The sequence below is a fragment of the Gobio gobio genome, assembly GCF_949357685.1.
Source record: "Gobio gobio genome assembly, chromosome: 2".
NCBI classification, from domain to species: domain Eukaryota; kingdom Metazoa; phylum Chordata; class Actinopteri; order Cypriniformes; family Gobionidae; genus Gobio; species Gobio gobio.
This window is the reverse complement of record NC_137098.1, coordinates 63,472,169-63,492,568: the sequence shown is the minus strand read 5'-3', so window position 1 is coordinate 63,492,568 and position 20,400 is coordinate 63,472,169. Positions and strand designations below refer to the sequence as shown.

General features: G+C 40.2%; 1 protein-coding gene across 1 annotated transcript in view; it reads right to left on the bottom strand.

Annotated features, from left to right (window-relative positions):
- dnah2 (dynein, axonemal, heavy chain 2) overlaps positions 1 to 20,400 on the bottom strand; it is a 198,846-nt gene that overhangs the window by 36,709 nt on the left and 141,737 nt on the right. Inside the window, exons 46-56 of the mRNA XM_079809147.1 lie at positions 15,729 to 15,953; positions 15,542 to 15,646; positions 14,051 to 14,239; positions 13,612 to 13,697; positions 13,404 to 13,534; positions 11,862 to 12,011; positions 10,760 to 10,927; positions 6,577 to 6,737; positions 6,330 to 6,469; positions 2,360 to 2,492; positions 66 to 205 (exon numbers count right to left, since the gene is read on the bottom strand). Of these exons, the coding sequence (XP_079665273.1) occupies positions 66 to 205; positions 2,360 to 2,492; positions 6,330 to 6,469; positions 6,577 to 6,737; positions 10,760 to 10,927; positions 11,862 to 12,011; positions 13,404 to 13,534; positions 13,612 to 13,697; positions 14,051 to 14,239; positions 15,542 to 15,646; positions 15,729 to 15,953 (1,628 nt within the window). The remainder of the gene's footprint in view (positions 1 to 65; positions 206 to 2,359; positions 2,493 to 6,329; positions 6,470 to 6,576; positions 6,738 to 10,759; positions 10,928 to 11,861; positions 12,012 to 13,403; positions 13,535 to 13,611; positions 13,698 to 14,050; positions 14,240 to 15,541; positions 15,647 to 15,728; positions 15,954 to 20,400) is intronic.

Genomic DNA, 20,400 nt, shown 5'->3' with positions numbered 1-20,400 from the left:
GGAAACTATCATATCTTTAAAATCCTCATGGCAGTTAAAAAAAGAAAGAAATGTTTGATTCCTACTTCTTATATCCAGAAACCAGCTCCAGGTAGTTTGTGGGTGTGACGTAATTGTGTCTCTTCAGTTCCACTTTCATCCTGTGAGAGAACTGGGCCACAGACTGATGCACGGTCACAAAGATACTGGCAACATTAGTCTGGATCTGTGAAGCCACAAGACAAATGACAAGTTGTGGCAGCCTCAGTTTAAACAAACCTCGCACAAGGTCACAGCAGAAGTACGCTAAACTCAAACTAATCCTAAAACAGTCAAAAGCAAAACTAGGCTTAAACTCCATCCAAGCAAATGAGTGTCTCAATGGAGAACCTCGAGTCAAAGTGATTTGTAGCTCAAAAACAGCGAGCAAAAAGAAACACGGTTTGTATGATATCTCTCTCAAAGGAAACAGAAGATCCTCACAGAGAGGAAGGAAGAGAGAGTGAAAGACTCTTGATGAATCTCTGAACACTTAAAATTTAATTAACCTATGATTCAATAACAGCCACTAAGAGATGAAGCACCTCAAAAAGACTACAAGTTAAAGGCCAGGGGTGAGTGTCACTGATTTGATTGGACTTATAGTGTATAAAAGGTTAAAAGTTATAAAACAAATTTAAAGGTAAACTCATTTATCTCTCTTTAAAAAGTTTTACATTACTGCCATTTTTGAAAGAAGCATTTAATGCTCTCCAAAGCTGCATTTATTTGATCAATACAGTAATATTGTGAAATATTATTACAATTTAAAATAATTGTTTTCTAGTTTAATATATTTTAAAGCTGCTGTATGTAACTTTTTTTGTGTTCAAGATTTACAAAAATTATACAATAAGAATGTACAACACGAATCCATTTTCCAAACCGTGTTTTTGTCTTACCCTGAATCATTATGGAACACTGTTTATATTGGGACTATTTCAGAGCGGTCTGGTAGGAACGGCAGCGGAGGAGCACAGTCCCTGCGTGACTCGCCATAGACATAAAAAGAGAGAAGTAGCTCCGGCTGCAATGTTCTTCCGCAAGATGCATACAGTTCTGTTTATTAACCGCTAGAGCGCCAAAAGTTACGGACTGCAGCTTTAAAATGTCATTTATTCCTATGATGCAAAGCTGTATTTTCAGCATCATTACTCCAGTCTTCAGTGTCACATGATCCTTCAGAAATCATTCTAATATGATGATTTGCTGCTAAAGAAGCATTACGTATTATTATCAATGTAGAAAACAATTGTGTTGCTTAAAGCTACACTGTGTAACTTTTTTAAAGTTATTATTAGCTAAAAACACTTAGTTCTTTCAAAAATATGTGTGCTCATTAATGTATATTTACTTCTTTCAAGTAATAAAGTATTCTATAATATGCCATTGAAAATACATACGGGTGAGGGGTTCGAATGCGGGTTGCCATGTTGCACCTCCATCTTGAAAGTACATTAGCCAAAGAGGGACATACCCGTAAATTCAAGCTTCGCCTTTCGCGTTTTAACACTCGATGGCACCGTGTCGAATGTGGACGAGGTCGAACTGGAAGCCATGTTAATCTTGGACTAAATCGGCCACCGTAGGAGTTAAAACGAAATCGGAACTGAGAGGAAGAGAAACTAATATTCACTGGATGGTCATATACCTTTTAACCGCTAGATGGGGGAAAATATCACAGTGTAGCTTTAATATTTTTGTGAAAACCTTGATAGAACAGACAAACTGAATTTATTTAAAACATACTTTTTTTTGTACCAAAGTCTTTACTGTCACTTTTGAACAATTTAAAGTATCCTTGCTGAATAAATGTATAAAAAAATGTTTTTAAATGTATTATTAATAAATAAAATATATATTTTATAGGTCATGGGGGGCGATGTGAGATCACATGACCAGCCAAATAGTACTCACTCTGTAATCCTCTTTAATTATTATTATTATTATTTTTTTTGCTTATTTGGATAAAATAATCTAGTCTAACTACTAATTGCACATTTAAACAATAGCATTATCAACGGAAAAATTTAGCATTACGTAACATCCACACCACTAGGGGTCAGTATAAGTCAAAGATGAAGGCCAGCTCAACAAATACAAAACTACTGAGTGCACTTTTAAAAAATGCATTGCCAGTTCTGCACTTTCAATGGATGTCTAGGGGGCAGCTGTCGACTGTATGTACATCTGTTTTTGTTTGTTTTTATAAATTGAGGTACACGTTGAAATCATTAAATAGGGTGGATGTGAACTTATTTAACCCAGAATATTTCTTCTGCAAAACGCTGGCAACATTTGCAAATCCATGGTTTGACTGTCATGTGTTGATGTGTCTCACCCTATCCTCGCTCCCCAGAGAGAGTCCGTCCAAACATCTTTCTGCCACTTCCAACAGAGCGTCACGTGGCCATTCAGAGAACCAGTCTATCGTCGTGCAGTTCACCAGTGCCGGGTACTGACGAATGTGGTTCCTAATCAAATAAACACAGAAACAAACAGGCCTCACATACCCATAATCCCTCAGTTATGTAGACAGCTCAAGATGGTTTGCATTGATTTGTCACAAACACTAATATCATCCACCTGCCCAATCATGCTTATTAAAGTCAGACCAGTGCCAGACCAATCAGAGCGAGTGCTCTGAGTGCTTAGATGATTCAGGCTGTCATATTTAATGAGTCAGGGCCCTACGGGTCACATTACGCACACCCGCCTCCTTCATGTGACGGCAGATGCAAATGAGTGATTAACGAGAACATTTCCCATGCATGTTTCTATAGTGCTGCAAGTGTGACAGGCATAATTACAAAGCAGGAATGTTCATGCCAGCCGCCGTCTGGGGGCCAGTGAACAATGTACTGCGTCTACTTATCTCCGACTCGCATTAAACCTAATATTTAGCTGTATTATAGCTCTTCCTTGTTATATTTGTTGTCATTTTTTATCATTATTGATCGAGCACACTATATAACTATGGTCTGCAGCTAACCTGCTACTGCTCTGGCAATACAAACGCACCGCTGCTCGTCATGCCAATAAAAACCCTAAAGCTGAAATTGACTGAGACACAGCAAGCTAAAGACGGAAAGGCAAACAGAAAGAGAGCGAGGGGAAGCCAAATTTATGATATCGTTTATAAAGACACTTGCGAGTTTACGACAGCACACGGGAAAGAGATTGCAGATGGAGGGCAGAGCTTTGTCTTCCTGATGTGTGTGAAATGACAGTGGCAGAGAGGTTTACTCCTGTCGTTTCCTCTAATTTCACACAGTTGTATCTCTCATCCACTTTGAACTCTCACACTGAGTCATCGGCATCGGTTGATTCATAAGCGGCTATACTGTGTGCTGTGCTGTGTACTGTGTTAAACCGTATACAGGCGTTCACTGTGAATCAAGCCTTCAGAGAGAGATCTTAAGCCATAAGAAGCCACAGGATGGATCTCAATGTTAGCATGGTAATCAAGGCTGACTCACTATTTGAGCACGTTAGATTATAAGCAGTAGGCGTGCATGTGTGCTGTATTACAGTCAGCTATATTAAATCCACACACATGGGATTTTGAGGAGACACTGAATGCTGAAATGGTGGTGGGTTACAGTCAAGTCTTCGCATCATGTGATATCTATAGTTTGTAACTAGCACAGTATGCATTAGCCTGCCACAGTATGAGGGATAGAGATTGCCTTTCCTTTATGTCCCTATCTACATGTGTTCATTATTAATAGTATCGCCACATTGCTTTCCCCGCCGAACACAGAATTTTCAGTGTTTCCAATGTTATACGCTAGGGGGCGCTATTATGTATCTTCTGAATGAGTACAGAATCTCCTGATCAAAACACAGGCGAAGAAGAAGTAAAAAAAACAAGCGATCGTATGTAAGCAGATGCACATGTAAAATAACGTGATCATCAACATTAAACATCATATAAATCAAAACTGCCTAATGTTACTGAATGAAACATCGTCCCAGGGCGAGCTATAAGACTGTGAAGCTTTGGGGTGTTGATGGACTCGATCTACTCCATCTGTGTTTGATCTGTGTTTGAATCTCCAGAATGGCTAGACGGCTGAATAAAATTATGCTGCATTATTTTCCTGTTTAACACTGTAAAGCTGCTTTAAAACAATCTGCATTGTTAAAGGGGTGGTAAACCACGATTTCACTATTCTAACTTTAACTAGCGTGTAATGTTGCTGCTTGAGCATAAATGGCATCTGCAAAGTTACAACGTTCAAAGTTTAAAGCAAAGGGAGATATTTTCTTTTAAAGAAATCAATTTCTATGGACTACAGCAAACGGCCAGTAGGCGACTACAGACATTCCTCCCGGGTTGGTGACATCACCAGCCCCAATATTTACATAAACCCCTCCTCCGAGAATATTAAATAAGGGGGGACGAGGCCATTTTGTATCGCTGCGTTGTTGTGGTATAGTTAGGCTGGAGTCGTGTTGCTGCAATGACGAAACGCTGTTATTTTCATCCGGATTGCAGGTCTGGGGTACTTGCTTTGTTCAGCCTTCCTTGTGGGACGGGGGTGCGTTGCAGAGCGTTTAACATACAGCATGTTATATGCATGAGTGTATGAGACAGAGGGGAACAGGTCGCAGATATATGCTGCCCATCATAAATCATGAGACAGACAGGGGTCGGAGCAGAAGACTGGAAAATGTGACATAATGGACAATATTCGTCTGTATTTGCAATACACGAGCCGCGGTTCAGCTGCGCGAGACAAACACTGCCAGTGTGAATCCACAACGGCTCCCGCTGCACATCTCATGGAGGAAAACTTCCACAATCTTCGCGAGTTCAATGCAGGATTTGCACAACGGCTTGTCCTGAAAGATGGATTTAAAAACAGAAGCTGTTTACGGGCCACAACCTGTAAGTCTGATTTATTTTTCATCGATGTGTTTTCCTGTTATAGGTTAATTATACGTTGTAGCAAGGAAGTAAACAGATGACAACGCTGTTCTGCAAACCAGTCTGTTAAATGCTCATTCATACTTAACGTTATCTGACGAACAGCTAACATTACAAACACTAACGTTAAAATCTCAACAGCGAACTTGGCATTAGTGTAAATGATTCTTTGATTAGAGCTTTTATGTATTGTTTATCTACGGGCATGCTAAACATGGTTCTGTGTGTGATTTGGCTACTAGTAAAGCCAATGTTTAGCGCTCGTTTTGGGTTAATAGTTCTTGCGACAGATATTTGGCTATAATCGTTCTAAAAATACAAAAGTAACAGTGCCATTCAGTAGCGATCACTATAGATCCGCAGTCTTTACTCTTGAGGACTGAACAGGTTCTGCTCGATCATCTTCACTAAAATGTTCTGGGTCTGATTCAGGCTCAAATTGGTATGGTTTTATTGACGCCATTGTTTCTAACACTGACCAAAGCACAGCCTCCAGTAAAGGGAAGGGGCGTGGCGTTTCCGACAAATGTGCACTGCAGTTAGCGAATCACAACACACTGGGCCAGCTAACCAATCTGAGCCCATTACGTATTTTTGAGGGACTGGCTTCATACAACCCGGAAACCATCAGACCGTTTTACAAGGAGGGACAGAGCAGTGTAGAATAAAGGTCAAATATATGAAAAATAATGCAATTTTTTAAAAACGAAGCATGAACACATGTTACAGTGCACCCCACAAACACAGTCAAGCCTTCAAAACAATGTGTTTTACCACCCCTTTAAAATCGCTATATAAAAAAAGTTGACTTTGAATCTGCTCTGGATGTAGTCTATTTCTATTTTATATATTTAAAATTCATTTATGCTTACTTTTACTCTGCACATTAAATTAAATTACATTTATTTAATTTAATTTAATTTAGACAGCTAGTGTTGTTCTTAGTGTCAATAAAAGTAATAATAATTATTATCATTATATTGAACAGTAAAAATACAGAAGCTGATCATGTCTAATGAAATTAAACTGTTAAATTAAATGCATTAAATAAGACTGTACAATTAAAAAACAAAAAATATTATTCAAAGCATTTGTACTTATTATTTAAATTCTAAAAAAATAAACAAATTAAGAGAACAACAAGAAATATATTACAATTGAAATAATACTATTTCTAATTTATGCAGCAAATTTTTCCTTGGATTTCCACAATTCAGATGGAACATACAGAAAATCACATCAATGTTTTCATTTTATATGTGGCATTAACATTTTACTCTATTTGCAATGTTGTTTTGCCCCATTTCCCTTTGTATGCAGCTTCGCTGTTTTTTGTCATGCAAATAAAACACACTAAAAGGAAATTGCAAGAGTGCACCTGAATGGATCTCCTACAGGGCTCATGCACAGCACAATGTGCAGGTTGTTTCTGACGCGCTCTATCAGGTAGTTAAACATGGCGTCTGGTGTCTCCAGGATATTGTCCTTCCTGGCTGAGTCTGACAGAGCGTTCTGGATCTACACCAACAAAACATGTTGAAAATATGCTTTCATTGTCACAGACATCATTAAACACAAGCCTACAGTCGCAAACATTAAAAATGTATATGAACACACACACACACCTCATCGAGCTCGTCTGCTTTATAGAGATTGGGCACCTCCCCTGAGCTCAGGATGTTGTTAATGTCTTCAAGGAAGGACTCGTCCACGATCTGTGTGTCATTAAACAGGAACACAGTGGGCTTGTTTTCCACTCCTGTCAGCCGATAGAGCTTTTTAATATCTGTATGGGGAGAAGAAATTTGTCAAATATTCCATTAGGGCCACATTAAACTGTGTTGTGAAGGCTACAATGTGCATAACGCAATAGATCCTTAGGTCCTGAGCACTGGGCCAAGAGGTGTTATTCTTCAGCATTTGGAAACATTTACCACAACATGCCACAGGACAAAATATCAACATCTTTGGTATATATTAAAAGAGCTTTATATCCGAGATCTAAATCTGAAAGAATATCTCCTTACATTAGTTGGTCTTGAAATACAATTTAAAATGCCTGAATGTTCCGATAACCCTTTAAAGGACCAGCAAAACAGGTTTAGATGCTGTTTTTTTGGTGTTCCCTTTGGTTACTTAACTAACTTAGAGGGATAGTTCACCCAAAAATGAAATTTACTCACCCACAAATTTTGGGCTACCATTCCCTTCCATTATAAAGCTTTGAAGAGCCAGGACATTTTTTAATATAACTCTGATTGTGTTTGTCTGAAAGAAGAAAGTCATCTACACCTATGATGACTTGAGGGTGAGTAAATCATGGGGAACTATTCTTTTAACCAGCAACATTTCCTCGTTCAAGTAGCTGGACTGAAAAAAAGACAACATGAACAGTCTCAATTATGAGATGTTTATAGAGGCTTCTAGATTTATTGTTTGTTTCCATAGGTCACCTTGAAGAGCTGTTGGTGCTAAAAACACCAATATAATGGTTAGATTTCAAGGAAGGACACAATGACAATATGCAGTGTTGGAGAAAATTACTTTTAAAAGTAATGCATTAGAATATTGCGTGACTCCCGTTACTTGGTTACTTTTTATGGAAAGTAATGCGTTACGTTGTGTTCTAACCTGGGCTGGGCTTGCTTGTTTGCTTTTTAAAGGTCCCATGGCATGAAATTTTCATTTTATGAGGTATTTCAACATTAATATGAGTTCCCCTAGCCTGAATATTGTCCCCAAGTGGATAGAAATGTTGATCGGTGTAAAACCGAGTTCTGGCTGTCTTTCTCTGCCTTTGAGAAAATGACAGGCCAGACGAGCCAATCCTGAAGTCTCCTGGTTTGACGTCCAAGCAGGAAAGGTTACCTCCCTTTCCTCCGCCCAGAGAATCTGGCACGCCCATACAAACGCTCGAGAGATATCATGGGTTGTGAACGAGTGAACGCTGGCAGTTTCTCAGTGTTTGGATGTACAAATGAAAACAGAAGTCTTTTTTCAGTTCCTTCTGATCTGTGATCAGTGATTTCTTATGTGTAGCTAATTATTTATTATTCGTGCACACGCTGCGGCTTCTCTCTCTCCCGACAGAACGGTGTTTTCTATCTTGTGAGTCAGTGTTTTTGTACGTCCTCGTCGCGTCTATCGGTTCTTAAATGTGCATACAGTCGGGAGTTTCTGCTCAACATCGGAGATAAACCTCACGCACGCCGAAGCTCGGCCTTCAACATCCCCGACCCCCAGTACTGCATCTGGCCCACAGCGGAGGCACCAAACGCGGCCAGAGATTAAGCAGAAGGGGGGTAAGCGTGAGGGTATCTGGCTAGGCTAGCCAGCTTTCCCCACAATAAACTGGATTACATTTGATTACTGCTGTTGTGTCTTTGTTTGCGCTGTGTAAGTTACTCAATGCGCGTCACTGACACTTTTGATATGATTGGAACATATCTAGAAATAATGCTTTAATCAAACTTACTAAATCGTTCATCTCGCTGTAATGGTAACTTACATTGCATGTGTTACAAAGTTGGTAGAATAATGATGAAGACGGACTCGGCGTGACTGGGACTCGTGTTAATTCAGAACTCTCAGATACAAACACAATAAACTCGCGCTGACTGACAGCGCTCTCACAACTCAGTAGTTACTATAAATAACTTTGTTAGCAATCGCTCCGTCTCCGTGATGTCCGGTTCGCGAACGAATCATTCTTTTGAATCGGTTCTTTTTAGTGAACCGAACCAGTTCACCAAATCGGACTGAATCGTTCTAAACGGTTCGCGTCTCGAGTCAGCGCTGATCCATAATTTACTAAAGTTACAAACTTTCTGACATTAGTGACAGCCCCTCCGACTAGAAATAAACTAATAACCTGAAGTATATTCTAGTAACTACAACAGTTCACTGAACTGAGACATGCTGAGAGAACTGAAGTGAACTCAGGTCCATCCGTCTCTCTGGCAGCAGCTCGTGCGTCGTAGACCTCGTTAAACCACGCCCCCTCCGCTCATTTCAAATGCAAAGATGTCAGCCAATCACAACAGTGGGCGTTTTTACTGAAGTCTCACAGCAGACACGCCTCTTGAAACAGGGCAGTCAGCCACAGGGCAAACAGCAGTATAGACAAAATGCCTTTTATTTCTAAATTATGACATTTTATGATGTAAAAATCATACTAACAATATAAGTACACCTCAGGAAACACTATAAAATAATAGAAAAATGCCATGCCATGGGACCTTTAATAACAAAAAAGTTCTATTCACACCAAAATATGAAATGAATAAGCCACAGGCTGACAGAAATACAAATTCGTGCCTTTAAAACATAACAGATATTTTGTTGTAAATTTAAAAGTAATGTGTTATTTCACAAGTTACTTGAAAAAAAGTAATCTGATTGATTACGTAACTCGTATTACTTGTAATGCATTACCCCTAACACTGACAATTCATAGTGTTCATGTGACATCACACCCTTACTGTATAGTAACGCCCACCTGCAGAGCAAATAAAGGCTTTCCTCCGCTGCCCGCCAGTCATTTTTACCAGCTTTGCTACTAATGCAGTAAGACAGTGATATTAAAAGACCAAATTCAATATACGCCTTATTGATGATGCATACTTTATTCAGGCAAACAGACGAGCACAGAATATAAATGCAACACAAGGTTTCTCATTAAGCGCTTTTTCCATCGAAAACCATTAGGCCTATAATGAAAATGCGTCGTGTTCATATTCTGGGCTCATCTGATTGCCTATATGTAGTATGCATCATCAAAAATGTGTAAAGTGAATTTGATCTTTTAATATCACTGTTTTAGTACATTAAGGGTGGGTCATTGCACCGATATGGATTAAGCATCGGTTCACCCTCCGCCAATGCTGCTTGATCAGCCCTTTAATTCTAACGGTCTTTCTATGTAGCAGTTTATAAAGACATTTTACAAGCTTATTTCCTTTATCGGCAGAGAGTTTCTGGTGGTCAGTAAAAAAGGAAATGGAATATTAACATTGTTGCTGTTTAATTGGTGAATCCATCATGGCGGAGAAAGTTAATCGTGAGGTTAATTAAAATGAATCACAGGTTAGAATTGTAATCCCTGATTTGTTCATCTGTGTTTAAAATTAAGTGGTGCAGCACAACTCGATTTAAAATAAAACCCAGATCACAAATTAGCGTTAAAGCTACACTGTGTGATATTTTCCCCCATCTAGCGGTTAAAAGGTATATGACCATCCAGTGAATATTAGTTTCTCTTCCTCTCAATTCCGATTTCGTATTAACTCCTACGGTGGCCGATTTAGTCCAAGATTAACATGGCTTCCAGTTCGACCTCGTCCACATTCGACACGGTGCCATCAAGTGTTAAAACGCGAAAGGCGAAGCTTGAATTTACGGGTATGTCCCTCTTTGGCTAATGTACTTTCAAGATGGAGGGGCAACATGGCGACCCGCATTCGAACCCCTCACCCGTATGTATTTTCAATGGCATATTATAAACTTACGAGAATACTTTATTACTTGAAAGAAGTAAATATACATTAATGAGCACATATATTTTTGAAAGAACTAAGTGTTTTTAGCTAAGAATAAACTAAAAAAGTTACACAGTGTAGCTTTAAACTAATCACAACTTGCATTTTGTTCACATATTTTAGTTTTTGAGATGGAAAATTGACAGGCTTGTGCTGCAGTTCCAGGGCTCCGTGACAGTCATGTGACTGAAAACTAAGAACATGTACTGGAAGTTGCTTTGGATAAAACCATCTGCTAAATGAATAAACGTGAATTGTGTGTAGAACTCACCCTCTCTGAACTCTTGTTTGCGGTACTGTTTGGTGACCTCCACCTGGAAGACCGTAAACTTACAGATGTAGGCGGCCAGTCTGGTTAAACTCTGCCTGCCTGAGCCACCGATCCCAACCAGCAACATGTTGCCCCGGAGCTGACTGATCACACGCACCAAACGCGTTACTGAGGGGGCAGAGAGGGGGCGCAGTTTCCATCATTACAATCATAACGGTGCATTTACTTGCATGAATCATGTGTCATTTGGTCAATGAAACATTTACAAACACAAAGTATGAAACATTAAAATGTCAACGCATACACACACACACACACACACACACCATTCCTGCAGGAGGCCACACAAACAACCGATCACAAAGGAAACTAATTGGCACAAAACCATAATTAGTTATGAACACGTACGCATATAAACATACACGTTATACTTGCTAATTTCGTAATCAATCAGCTACGCACAGCGGCGTGTCATTGAACTGAGTGTTTGTGACGTGTGAGGCGCATTCACAGAGCTGAATGTGAGACTGCTTTAATGTCTCAGAGTGGCATGTGCGTGACAGGATGCATATAAAGCATTCTTATATGCGTCTTTGACATTAAATGCCTGTATGCGACTGAGTGACATAAAGGCTGGGGGAACCGGCCGCCTAATTATTCTCCCTGCTGAGGGTTTTGTAACGCGATTGCGTTCTTCTTTGTGGGAATGAGAAGGGTAATTATTCATGCTTGCAGGGGATCTGAGGGCTGAAGTGCATGTGATTTTGAAGAAAGTTATAGTTGTGTGAGTACTGAATGAGCACGGAGGAGATTGGTCACTGAATTACGGGGCTCCAGAGTGCACACTGAATCAAGGATATTGTGATGTGGACATAACCATATGATGAGAGCTGTATAATAACGGTTCCATGAATATTGATGACCCCACTGGAATAGAACTAATGGAATTTGGTTTTCACATCATTCAATGGCAGCTTGATAAGTTACAGAGACGGAAGCAAATTTGATCAAATGCAATGGTGATAGATCATGGAGTTCCCGTCGTGGGCTCAAACCTAACCACCGAGCAAAACTTCTCCATTCACTCCGACCATGCTCTCACCGTGCTCTATAGCATCTCTGAAGAGCACCAGGCTCATGGGCACCACACCAGGGGTGAGGTTATAGTCCTCCAGATGGTTCTCCATGTGAACTTTTAGTGCTTTAAAGTCCAACAGGTCCTCATACACGTGTGGCTCTCCCAGGAAGTCACCTATAATAAAAACACATACCAAGCTGATACAAATGTAGGGCTAGGAGTGCAACTTAAAAATGAAATTAATGATAATTCATCAATAACAAAATAAAAATGTAAATAATTACATTTATGAATTGTAAAATAAATATGACAATTTAGTAATAAATGGACATCATTGATTCAATTTTTTAAATTTATTTTAAAAGAGCATTTACCAATTGACTTAATTTCTTTATTAAAAAGCAGGCACCTGCGGAAAATTATTAGCCAATTCGGTTAGTCACTGATCAGCAAAATTGACAGTTGATCATGAGGAAAACAACAAATACATTATCAGATTAAATTTTATTTAGTTTTGTTTTGTCTGTTTATTCCTCAATTTGTAAAGAGATTTATTTACTTTGTTATTTTTTTATTTACACTACTATTCATTTAGCATTAACACTATGTCCTAACTACACGTGACGTGATAAGATTCCAGCGACAAGTGACACGACTACGAGATGCGACAAATCAATCAAAAATCACAGCCAATCAGAACAGCGTGTGGGTGGACTCTCGCGGCAAGTGTAGGGCACCAGAGATTAATCCTGATGGCATTCGCATATTACACCATTTAAACATGACTAAAATACATACGGAGTCACTAAAACAATCTTTGTCATAGAATATACAGTTTGAACGTTCTTTTTCCATTTGTTTAATTTCAAGATCTGAGGTGAATTATCAATTGTTGCTTTTAGTACGATTCCGTTACAAAGCTGGGAGCACTAAATTATATTCAAAGTCACATTACACGCTTTTAACATTAAATAAAGCACATAAACATTACCTGAGATAATGTTTTGTGTTGTTCCAGCTGCCACGTCGCAGAAATAGAAACCGTCACGGCTGGTTAGAACAAAAACTCGAATGAACAATTAACCCTAATTAAAGGTAAAGATACCTTTTATCGCATGTTGCGGCGCGTGTAGTTCGGACACGTGTAAGGGTGCATTAATAAAGACATTTATAATGTTACAAAATATTTCTAATTGAAATAAATGTTGCTCTTTTAAACTTTCTATTTGTAAAAAATGTATTATTGTTTCCACAAAAATATTAAGCTGCACAACTGTTTTCAACATTGATAACAATCAGAAATGTTTCTTGCATGAGACACTGAATGATGCTAAAAAAATCTCAGCTTTGCCATCAGTAATAGATATTAAAATAGAAAACAGTTATTTTAAATGTTTATAATATTTCACAATATTACTGTATTTTGGATCAAATAAATGCAGCCTTGGTGACTTCTTTGAAAAGCATCAAAAAATCTTACTGACCCCAAACTATTAAATGGTAGTTTTTTTGTTTTCATCCAACCAGTGAAACAAGAATTAGCAGAGTGTGTGTGTGTGTGTGTACCAAACAGAGGGGGCTGTTTGTTGGGGCAGATGGTGTGGAAGGGGACATCGAAATGAGAAGCCAGTTTTTCTGACAAAAGCCCCACAAATGTCTCCATGTCTGCATGATCCACCAATCGATCCGAGAAAACCCTGAAACACAAACACTCATTTTTGTTCTCCTTCTAAAAGCCGTTATTCTGTACGTGCAATCCTGTGTCTGTTTGTACCTGAAGCACTCATGAATCCAGAGGCGAGTGATGCTCTGTTTGGTGTCATGGAAGTCTTTGTGTGCTCGCAATAAACCCTGGAACACCTGCGTTGGAAGACACATTAAACTTGCACACAAAGCCTTCAGTCTAATTTTTTGTTAGGTTTAAAATAATAGATTTGTTTTGGTCTGGTCAAGCCTAAAAGAAATAGATGCTTTCAAAAGGTGTTTTGAAAAGGGTCATTTTCCATGAGCATATATGTGTCTCCGATTAAAAGTTGTAGTCTTTTTTGGTCAATCTGAAGTGACAAAATGGACTGACATGTATTTTCTTCATCTTCCTGGAATCAATTGGTCTGAATCGAAGTGATATTATGATCAGATTGGGTGTACCTAAACCCCAATTTGCTCCTTTTCCAGAAGAGAGACAATCACACGTGAAGCATGATGTTAAGTACCTTGGAGATGTCTCTGAGGTTGAAGAGATAATGTATTTTAGCAGGCGTGGGTAAGAAGCGGGCGGTGATGGCGTGGTAGAGCTCCAGGGTGGCCTGAGTCAGAATCCCCCCGATGGGCTTCACCTCCTCCTCAAACTCCTGCAGCTTCTGGCTGATCATGGTGCCATAGATGCGCTTTATCTGAGACTCCTGGGAAGAACAGAAGAGTCGAGGGAATTACAGGGGCAGAAAAAACTACAAATAAGACAAAAGAGGAAAGGTGATTGGTTAGTTTGATGCACAGAAATAGAGTAACATTTATATTACAGAGAAAAGAGAGTGCTTCACGGTTAAGGTTTAGACGTTATTGCATATATCACTGCATCAGGTTGAAATGGGTGGTGGGCAACATCATATGACTTCATAAGCTTTGGAATATAGCACACAAGAAATCTGGACCACTTTTATGCTGCTTTTATGATACTTTTGCAGTGCTTTTATGTGCTTTTTGGAGCTTGACAGTCACAATCATCATGCTCTCAGTCTCATCCCTCATGCATTTCCTTTTGTGCTCCACAGAACAAAGCACAGGCTACATGCGGGTAAGTAAATTATGACATATTTCATTTTCTGGGTGAACTATTCCTTGAATATTGCTTCAACAAAAAATATTCCTTTTATGTATTAATTTATTTTTTGGATATATTAAAAACCACTTTCTATAATGAAATGTTTAATGCATTTTTGCAGCAAAAAAAGTATATTTTCATAATTCAACACAACTGAAAGAATGTATGCCTTTCTCTTTTTTCCCCCAATAAAACAGTTTGCATTATTCAGAAAGAGTGACATTAAACTGAAATTTCACAGTTTTTCAATAAAAACTTTAAACAACTTCACTCCTAATACTGTCGGCTCCTTCATGATAAATTGCATGTGTTTTTCCTCATTTCTGAGTGGCTTCAAGCTAGTTTAAAACTGGGGGGTGACAAAAACAATAACCACTGGTTCAATCTCCCAAAAAAAAAAAACATTTGTAGATGCGTTAGTGCACAGTTTATTACAGTGCTTGCTAGGCGAGCATTGAAATTCCTATTACTTTTTTCTTATGCATATTTTTCCCCACAAATGCAATACAGTACAGCTTAAACGACTTAATTGAGAAACTTTTGCAGATTATTTCAGCCTTGCGTATGCCATTTCAACTATACTTACAAATAAAGTTTGCATACTGTATATCGCATTGACTTACATTGTTAGAGTGTTTTCAACATCTAACCATTAGTGATAAGGTCATCATTATATGTTAAAACTGAATTGTGATTAGTCTTATCTTGAATTTATTTGCATACATTTGATTGGTCTTTATTTTTATATATACATATATATAAATATTAATAATGCTGCCATTACACTACACAGATGTTGTCATGTTACATGCCGAGCCCTAATAAGGAAAGCATTGCAGTTGTATTTCCATCGATTTATAGTTTCGAGTCAATCTCTACTCACTGTAGGAAATGTCATGTTGATGAGATTAAAACGGCTCTGCAGACGTCCTGATATGTGAGTCCTCCCTCCACCAGGGGGCCCCATAGCAGCCAGCAGGAAAATGTCCTTTAAGATTAGGCAAAGCATTTACATCTAAAACATACTCAAATGACAACTGGTAAAAAAGCACACACACACACCGTCTTACCTTGATATACTTGAGGGTCTGTTTCTGGCGGTCGTACCAGAAGCCGTAGTCGATCCAGAGGCGGAGCAGCTCCAGGGGGGGCTGGGAGCCAAAGTCGTCCATGGCGGGCATGTTGAGATCATCCAGGAAAACGACCATCCTCTTCCCTCCCACTGGAACGTACACACCTTTAATCCTCTTCTCCACCCGAGACTCGATGATCTCCTGCACGTTATTAGAGCTAGTCTGAGAGAAAGACAGAAAAACACTTTAATGAAGACATGAACGGTACCAAGTTAACCTGAAGATGGTAAAATATTCAGCAAGCACGACTGCCGATTTGGAGATTAGTGGAAAACGCTATAATAATAACAGATGATGATGATGGTTGGAGATTGATGATGATGATAGCGTCGCTCTCACTATGTGTTCTAATACTTGCTCGTCAGGATGGGCCCTTTGAGCAATGACTCAGCTCATTACGGATGTGAGAGTGGACTACAAAAATATCACTACACACACTGATTAACCACACACACTCACAGAGCGCTCTAAGCATCCTGGAGGTGACTGATTTAAAAGTTCAGTGTGCGAATGTACACGGCCGTTCAAAAGTTTGGAGTCGGAAAGACCAAAAACATCACATTCCAAAGCCAGACCGCCTCTTAGTTAACACAAACGAATGAATTTAATATTCTGCTAGTCAACTGCTTCCTTTGTAATAGATACATCTGTGCCGGAAGATGTAACAAAAAGAGGGGGGACAATATTGGCCCTGGTAAAAAGCAGTGGGACAATATCGGCCCATACAAAAAACGGTGGGACAATATCGGCCCAGACAAAAGTGGTGGGGACAATATCGCCCAGACAAAAAATGGTGGGACAATATCGCCAAGACAAAGAGTGGTGAGGACACTATCGCCCAGACCAAAAGTGGTGGGGACAATATCGGCCCAGACAAAAAGTGGTGGGACAATATCGCCAAGACAAAAAGTGGTGGGGACAATATCGCCCAGACAAAAAGTGGTGGGGACAATATCGCCCAGACAAAAAGTGGTGGGGACAATATCGCCCAGACAAAAAGTGGTGGGGACAATATCGGGCCAGACAAAAAATGGTGGGGACAATATCGGCCCAGACAAAAAGTGGTTGGGACAATATCGGCCCAGACAAAAAGTGGTGGGACAATATCGCCAAGACAAAAAGTGGTGGGGACAATATCGCCCAGACAAAAAGTGGTGGGGACAATATCGGCCCAGGCAAAAAGTGGTGGGGACAATATCGCCCAGACAAAAAGTGGTGGGGACAATATCGCCCAGACAAAAAGTGGTGGGGACAATATCGCCCAGACAAAAAGTGGTGGGGACAATATCGCCCAGACAAAAAGTGGTGGGGACAATATCGGGCCAGACAAAAAATGGTGGGGACAATATCGGCCCAGACAAAAAGTGGTTGGGACAATATCGGCCCAGACAAAAAGTGGTGGGACAATATCGCCAAGACAAAAAGTGGTGGGGACAATATCGGCCCAGACAAAAAGTGGTGGGGACAATATCGCCCAGACAAAAAGTGGTGGGGACAATATCGGGCCAGACAAAAAATGGTGGGGACAATATCGGCCCAGACAAAAAGTGGTTGGGACAATATCGGCCCAGACAAAAAGTGGTGGGACAATATCGCCAAGACAAAAAGTGGTGGGGACAATATCGGCCCAGGCAAAAAGTGGTGGGGACAATATCGGCCCAGGCAAAAAACTGGGGGACAATATTGGCCAAGACAAAAAGCAGTGGGACAATATCGGCCCAGGCAAAAAAGCAGTGGGACAATATCGCCCAGACAAAAAGTGGTTGGGACAATATCACCCAGACAAAAAGTGGTTGGGACAATATCGGCCAGACAAAAAGTGGTTGGGACAATACTGCCGTCCAAAGCCAAAGCGCAGTAACTACACATTTGGTCAAAATTGAGTTAAGACTTGAAATGGGCTTTGTGACATCTGTTCTGTCTTGTGACAAAGTTTGCTGGGTCAATTTTGTCCAGTTTTAGAGAGACGAGCATGTCAAAATTGCAGTAACTACAAAATCCAAGCCAATACCAAGGCAAACCGCAGTAAGTGATGTTACTGCATTCTAGCTTTGTTTCCCCGTTACAGCAGATACTGCGGTTTCAGCCTTGTCACAATGGGGATTGTAACTTATGCGGTTTGCCCCTATCGTAACACAGAAACAATCCTGCAGCCATATGATGGTTGAACTCGCGTTAAAACGCAAATATTCAAAGACTGGTAAGGAAGATAGCAAAATAATAACTCATAGGAAGGCAACTGACAGCTTTATAATCAGTTAACATTGACTAGCCAGCCGCTAGCAAATTGACTAACCTGTGCTGCTCCATTAAAGGCAATATCCTCTGACAACAAAGATAATCCGATTTAATCACATTGGTGTTTGTTGATTCGGACATCTGTTTCAGGCAGCTAATCCAATTCTATTGACAGGGGTTACTCCTTCAAAAGTTAGCTGGGTCTGGTAAAGTTATCTTGTTAGACAAAGTTACTCTAAAAGTTAGCGGCGCCAGTCAGCAGGTGACAACCGGACGAGCGCAGCCGGGCCGTCAGCAAGCGCACTAGGTGGAAAAGTACACTTGCATAATGTACTGAAAGTACTCTATTTTCACGCACTAATTTCGTAGGCTACTTAATATACAAAAAAGTTTTTTGGATTTCACAGATAGGCTAGCTAAGAATACATAATAATTATATTTGAATTATGAATTATAGCTTTAAGGGTGTAGATAACATAAATAGGAAATGTACATGTTTGAGAATAGCTTAGAAGTTATGCTAAAGGGAGAAGAAATACGTAAGTTAACTTACTCTCTAACCTCTAATTCTAGGAAATGATGTATGGCCATATTAAAGGGATAGTTCAACCGAAAATGAAAATTCTGTATTATATAAAGTTTATTATTACTATAAACATGTATTAAGAAGCATGAAAAAAAGTTGGATGAACACATTTAGTTTGTAGATACCGCACTTTGCCTTTGCAATAGTGTTTTAGTTGTTTAAGGTCATCCAAAGGCAGAGTGCAGTATCTGCATTTTGGGGGTCAAAGATCACATCGGTGGTCATGGTTTTTATCTATAAAAAATTTCTTCCTAAGAAGGCAATACATGAATGCATTACCACTAATCTACCCACAACATGTTTGACTTGCTGGTGTAAAAACTTTAAAGCCATTTTTCTCAGTTTCAGTGTTTGCGTAGTTACTGCACTTAGCCTTTGTAGGGCAGAATATCGGCCCAGACAAAAAATGGTGGGACAATATTGCCCAGACAAAAAGTGGTGGGACAATATCGGCCCAGACAAAAAGTGGTGGGGACAATATCGGCCCAGACAAAAAGTGGTGGGACAATATCGCCAAGACAAAAAGTGGTGGGGACAATATCGGCCCAGGCAAAAAGAGGGGGGACAATATTGGCCAAGACAAAAAGTGGGGAGACAATACTGGCCCAGGCAAAAAACAGTGGGACAATATCGGCCCAGACAAAAAGTGGTGGGGACAATATTGGCTCAGACAAAAAGCAGTTGGACAATATCGCCCAGACAAAAAGTGGTGGGGACAATATCGGTCCAGGCAAAAAGTGGTGGGGACAATATCGGCCCAGGCAAAAAACTGGGGGACAATATTGGCCAAGACAAAAAGTGGGGGGGCAATAATGGCCCAGGCAAAAAAGCAGTGGGACAATATCGGCCCAGACAAAAAGCAGTGGGACAATATCGGCCCAGGCAAAAAAGCAGTGGGACAATATCGCCCAGACAAAAAGTGGTTGGGACAATATCGGCACAGACAAAAAGTGGTTGGGACAATATCGCCCAGACAAAAAGTGGTTGGGACAATATCGGCACAGACAAAAAGTGGTTGGGACAATATCGGCCAGACAAAAAGTGGTGGGGACAATATCGGCCCAGTCAAAAAGTGGTGGGGACAATATCGGCCCAGGCAAAAAACTGGGGGACAATATTGGCCAGGACAAAAAGTGGGGGGGCAATATTTGGCCCAGGCAAAAAAGCAGTGGGACAATATCGGCCCAGACAAAAAGCAGTGGGACAATATCGCCCAGACAAAAAGTGGTTGGGACAATATCGGCCCAGACAAAAAGTGGTTGGGACAATATCGGCCAGACAAAAAGCAGTGGGACAATATCGGCCCAGGCAAAAAGTGGTGGGGACAATATCGGCCCAGACAAAAACTGGGCGACAATATTGGCCAAGACAAAAAGTGGGGGGGCAATATTGGCCCAGGCAAAAAAGCAGTGGGACAATATCGGCCCAGACAAAAAGCAGTGGGACAATATCGGCCCAGGCAAAAAAGCAGTGGGACAATATCGCCCAGACAAAAAGTGGTGGGGACAATATCGGCCCAGGCAAAAAACTGGGGGACAATATTGGCCAAGACAAAAAGTGGGGGGGCAATATTGGCCCAGGCAAAAAAGCGGGGGGGCAATATTGGCCCAGGCAAAAAAGCAGTGGGACAATATCGGCCCAGACAAAAAGCAGTGGGACAATATCGGCCCAGGCAAAAAAGCAGTGGGACAATATCGCCCAGACAAAAAGTGGTTGGGACAATATCGGCCCAGACAAAAAGTGGTTGGGACAATATCAGCCAGACAAAAAGCAGTGAGACAATAT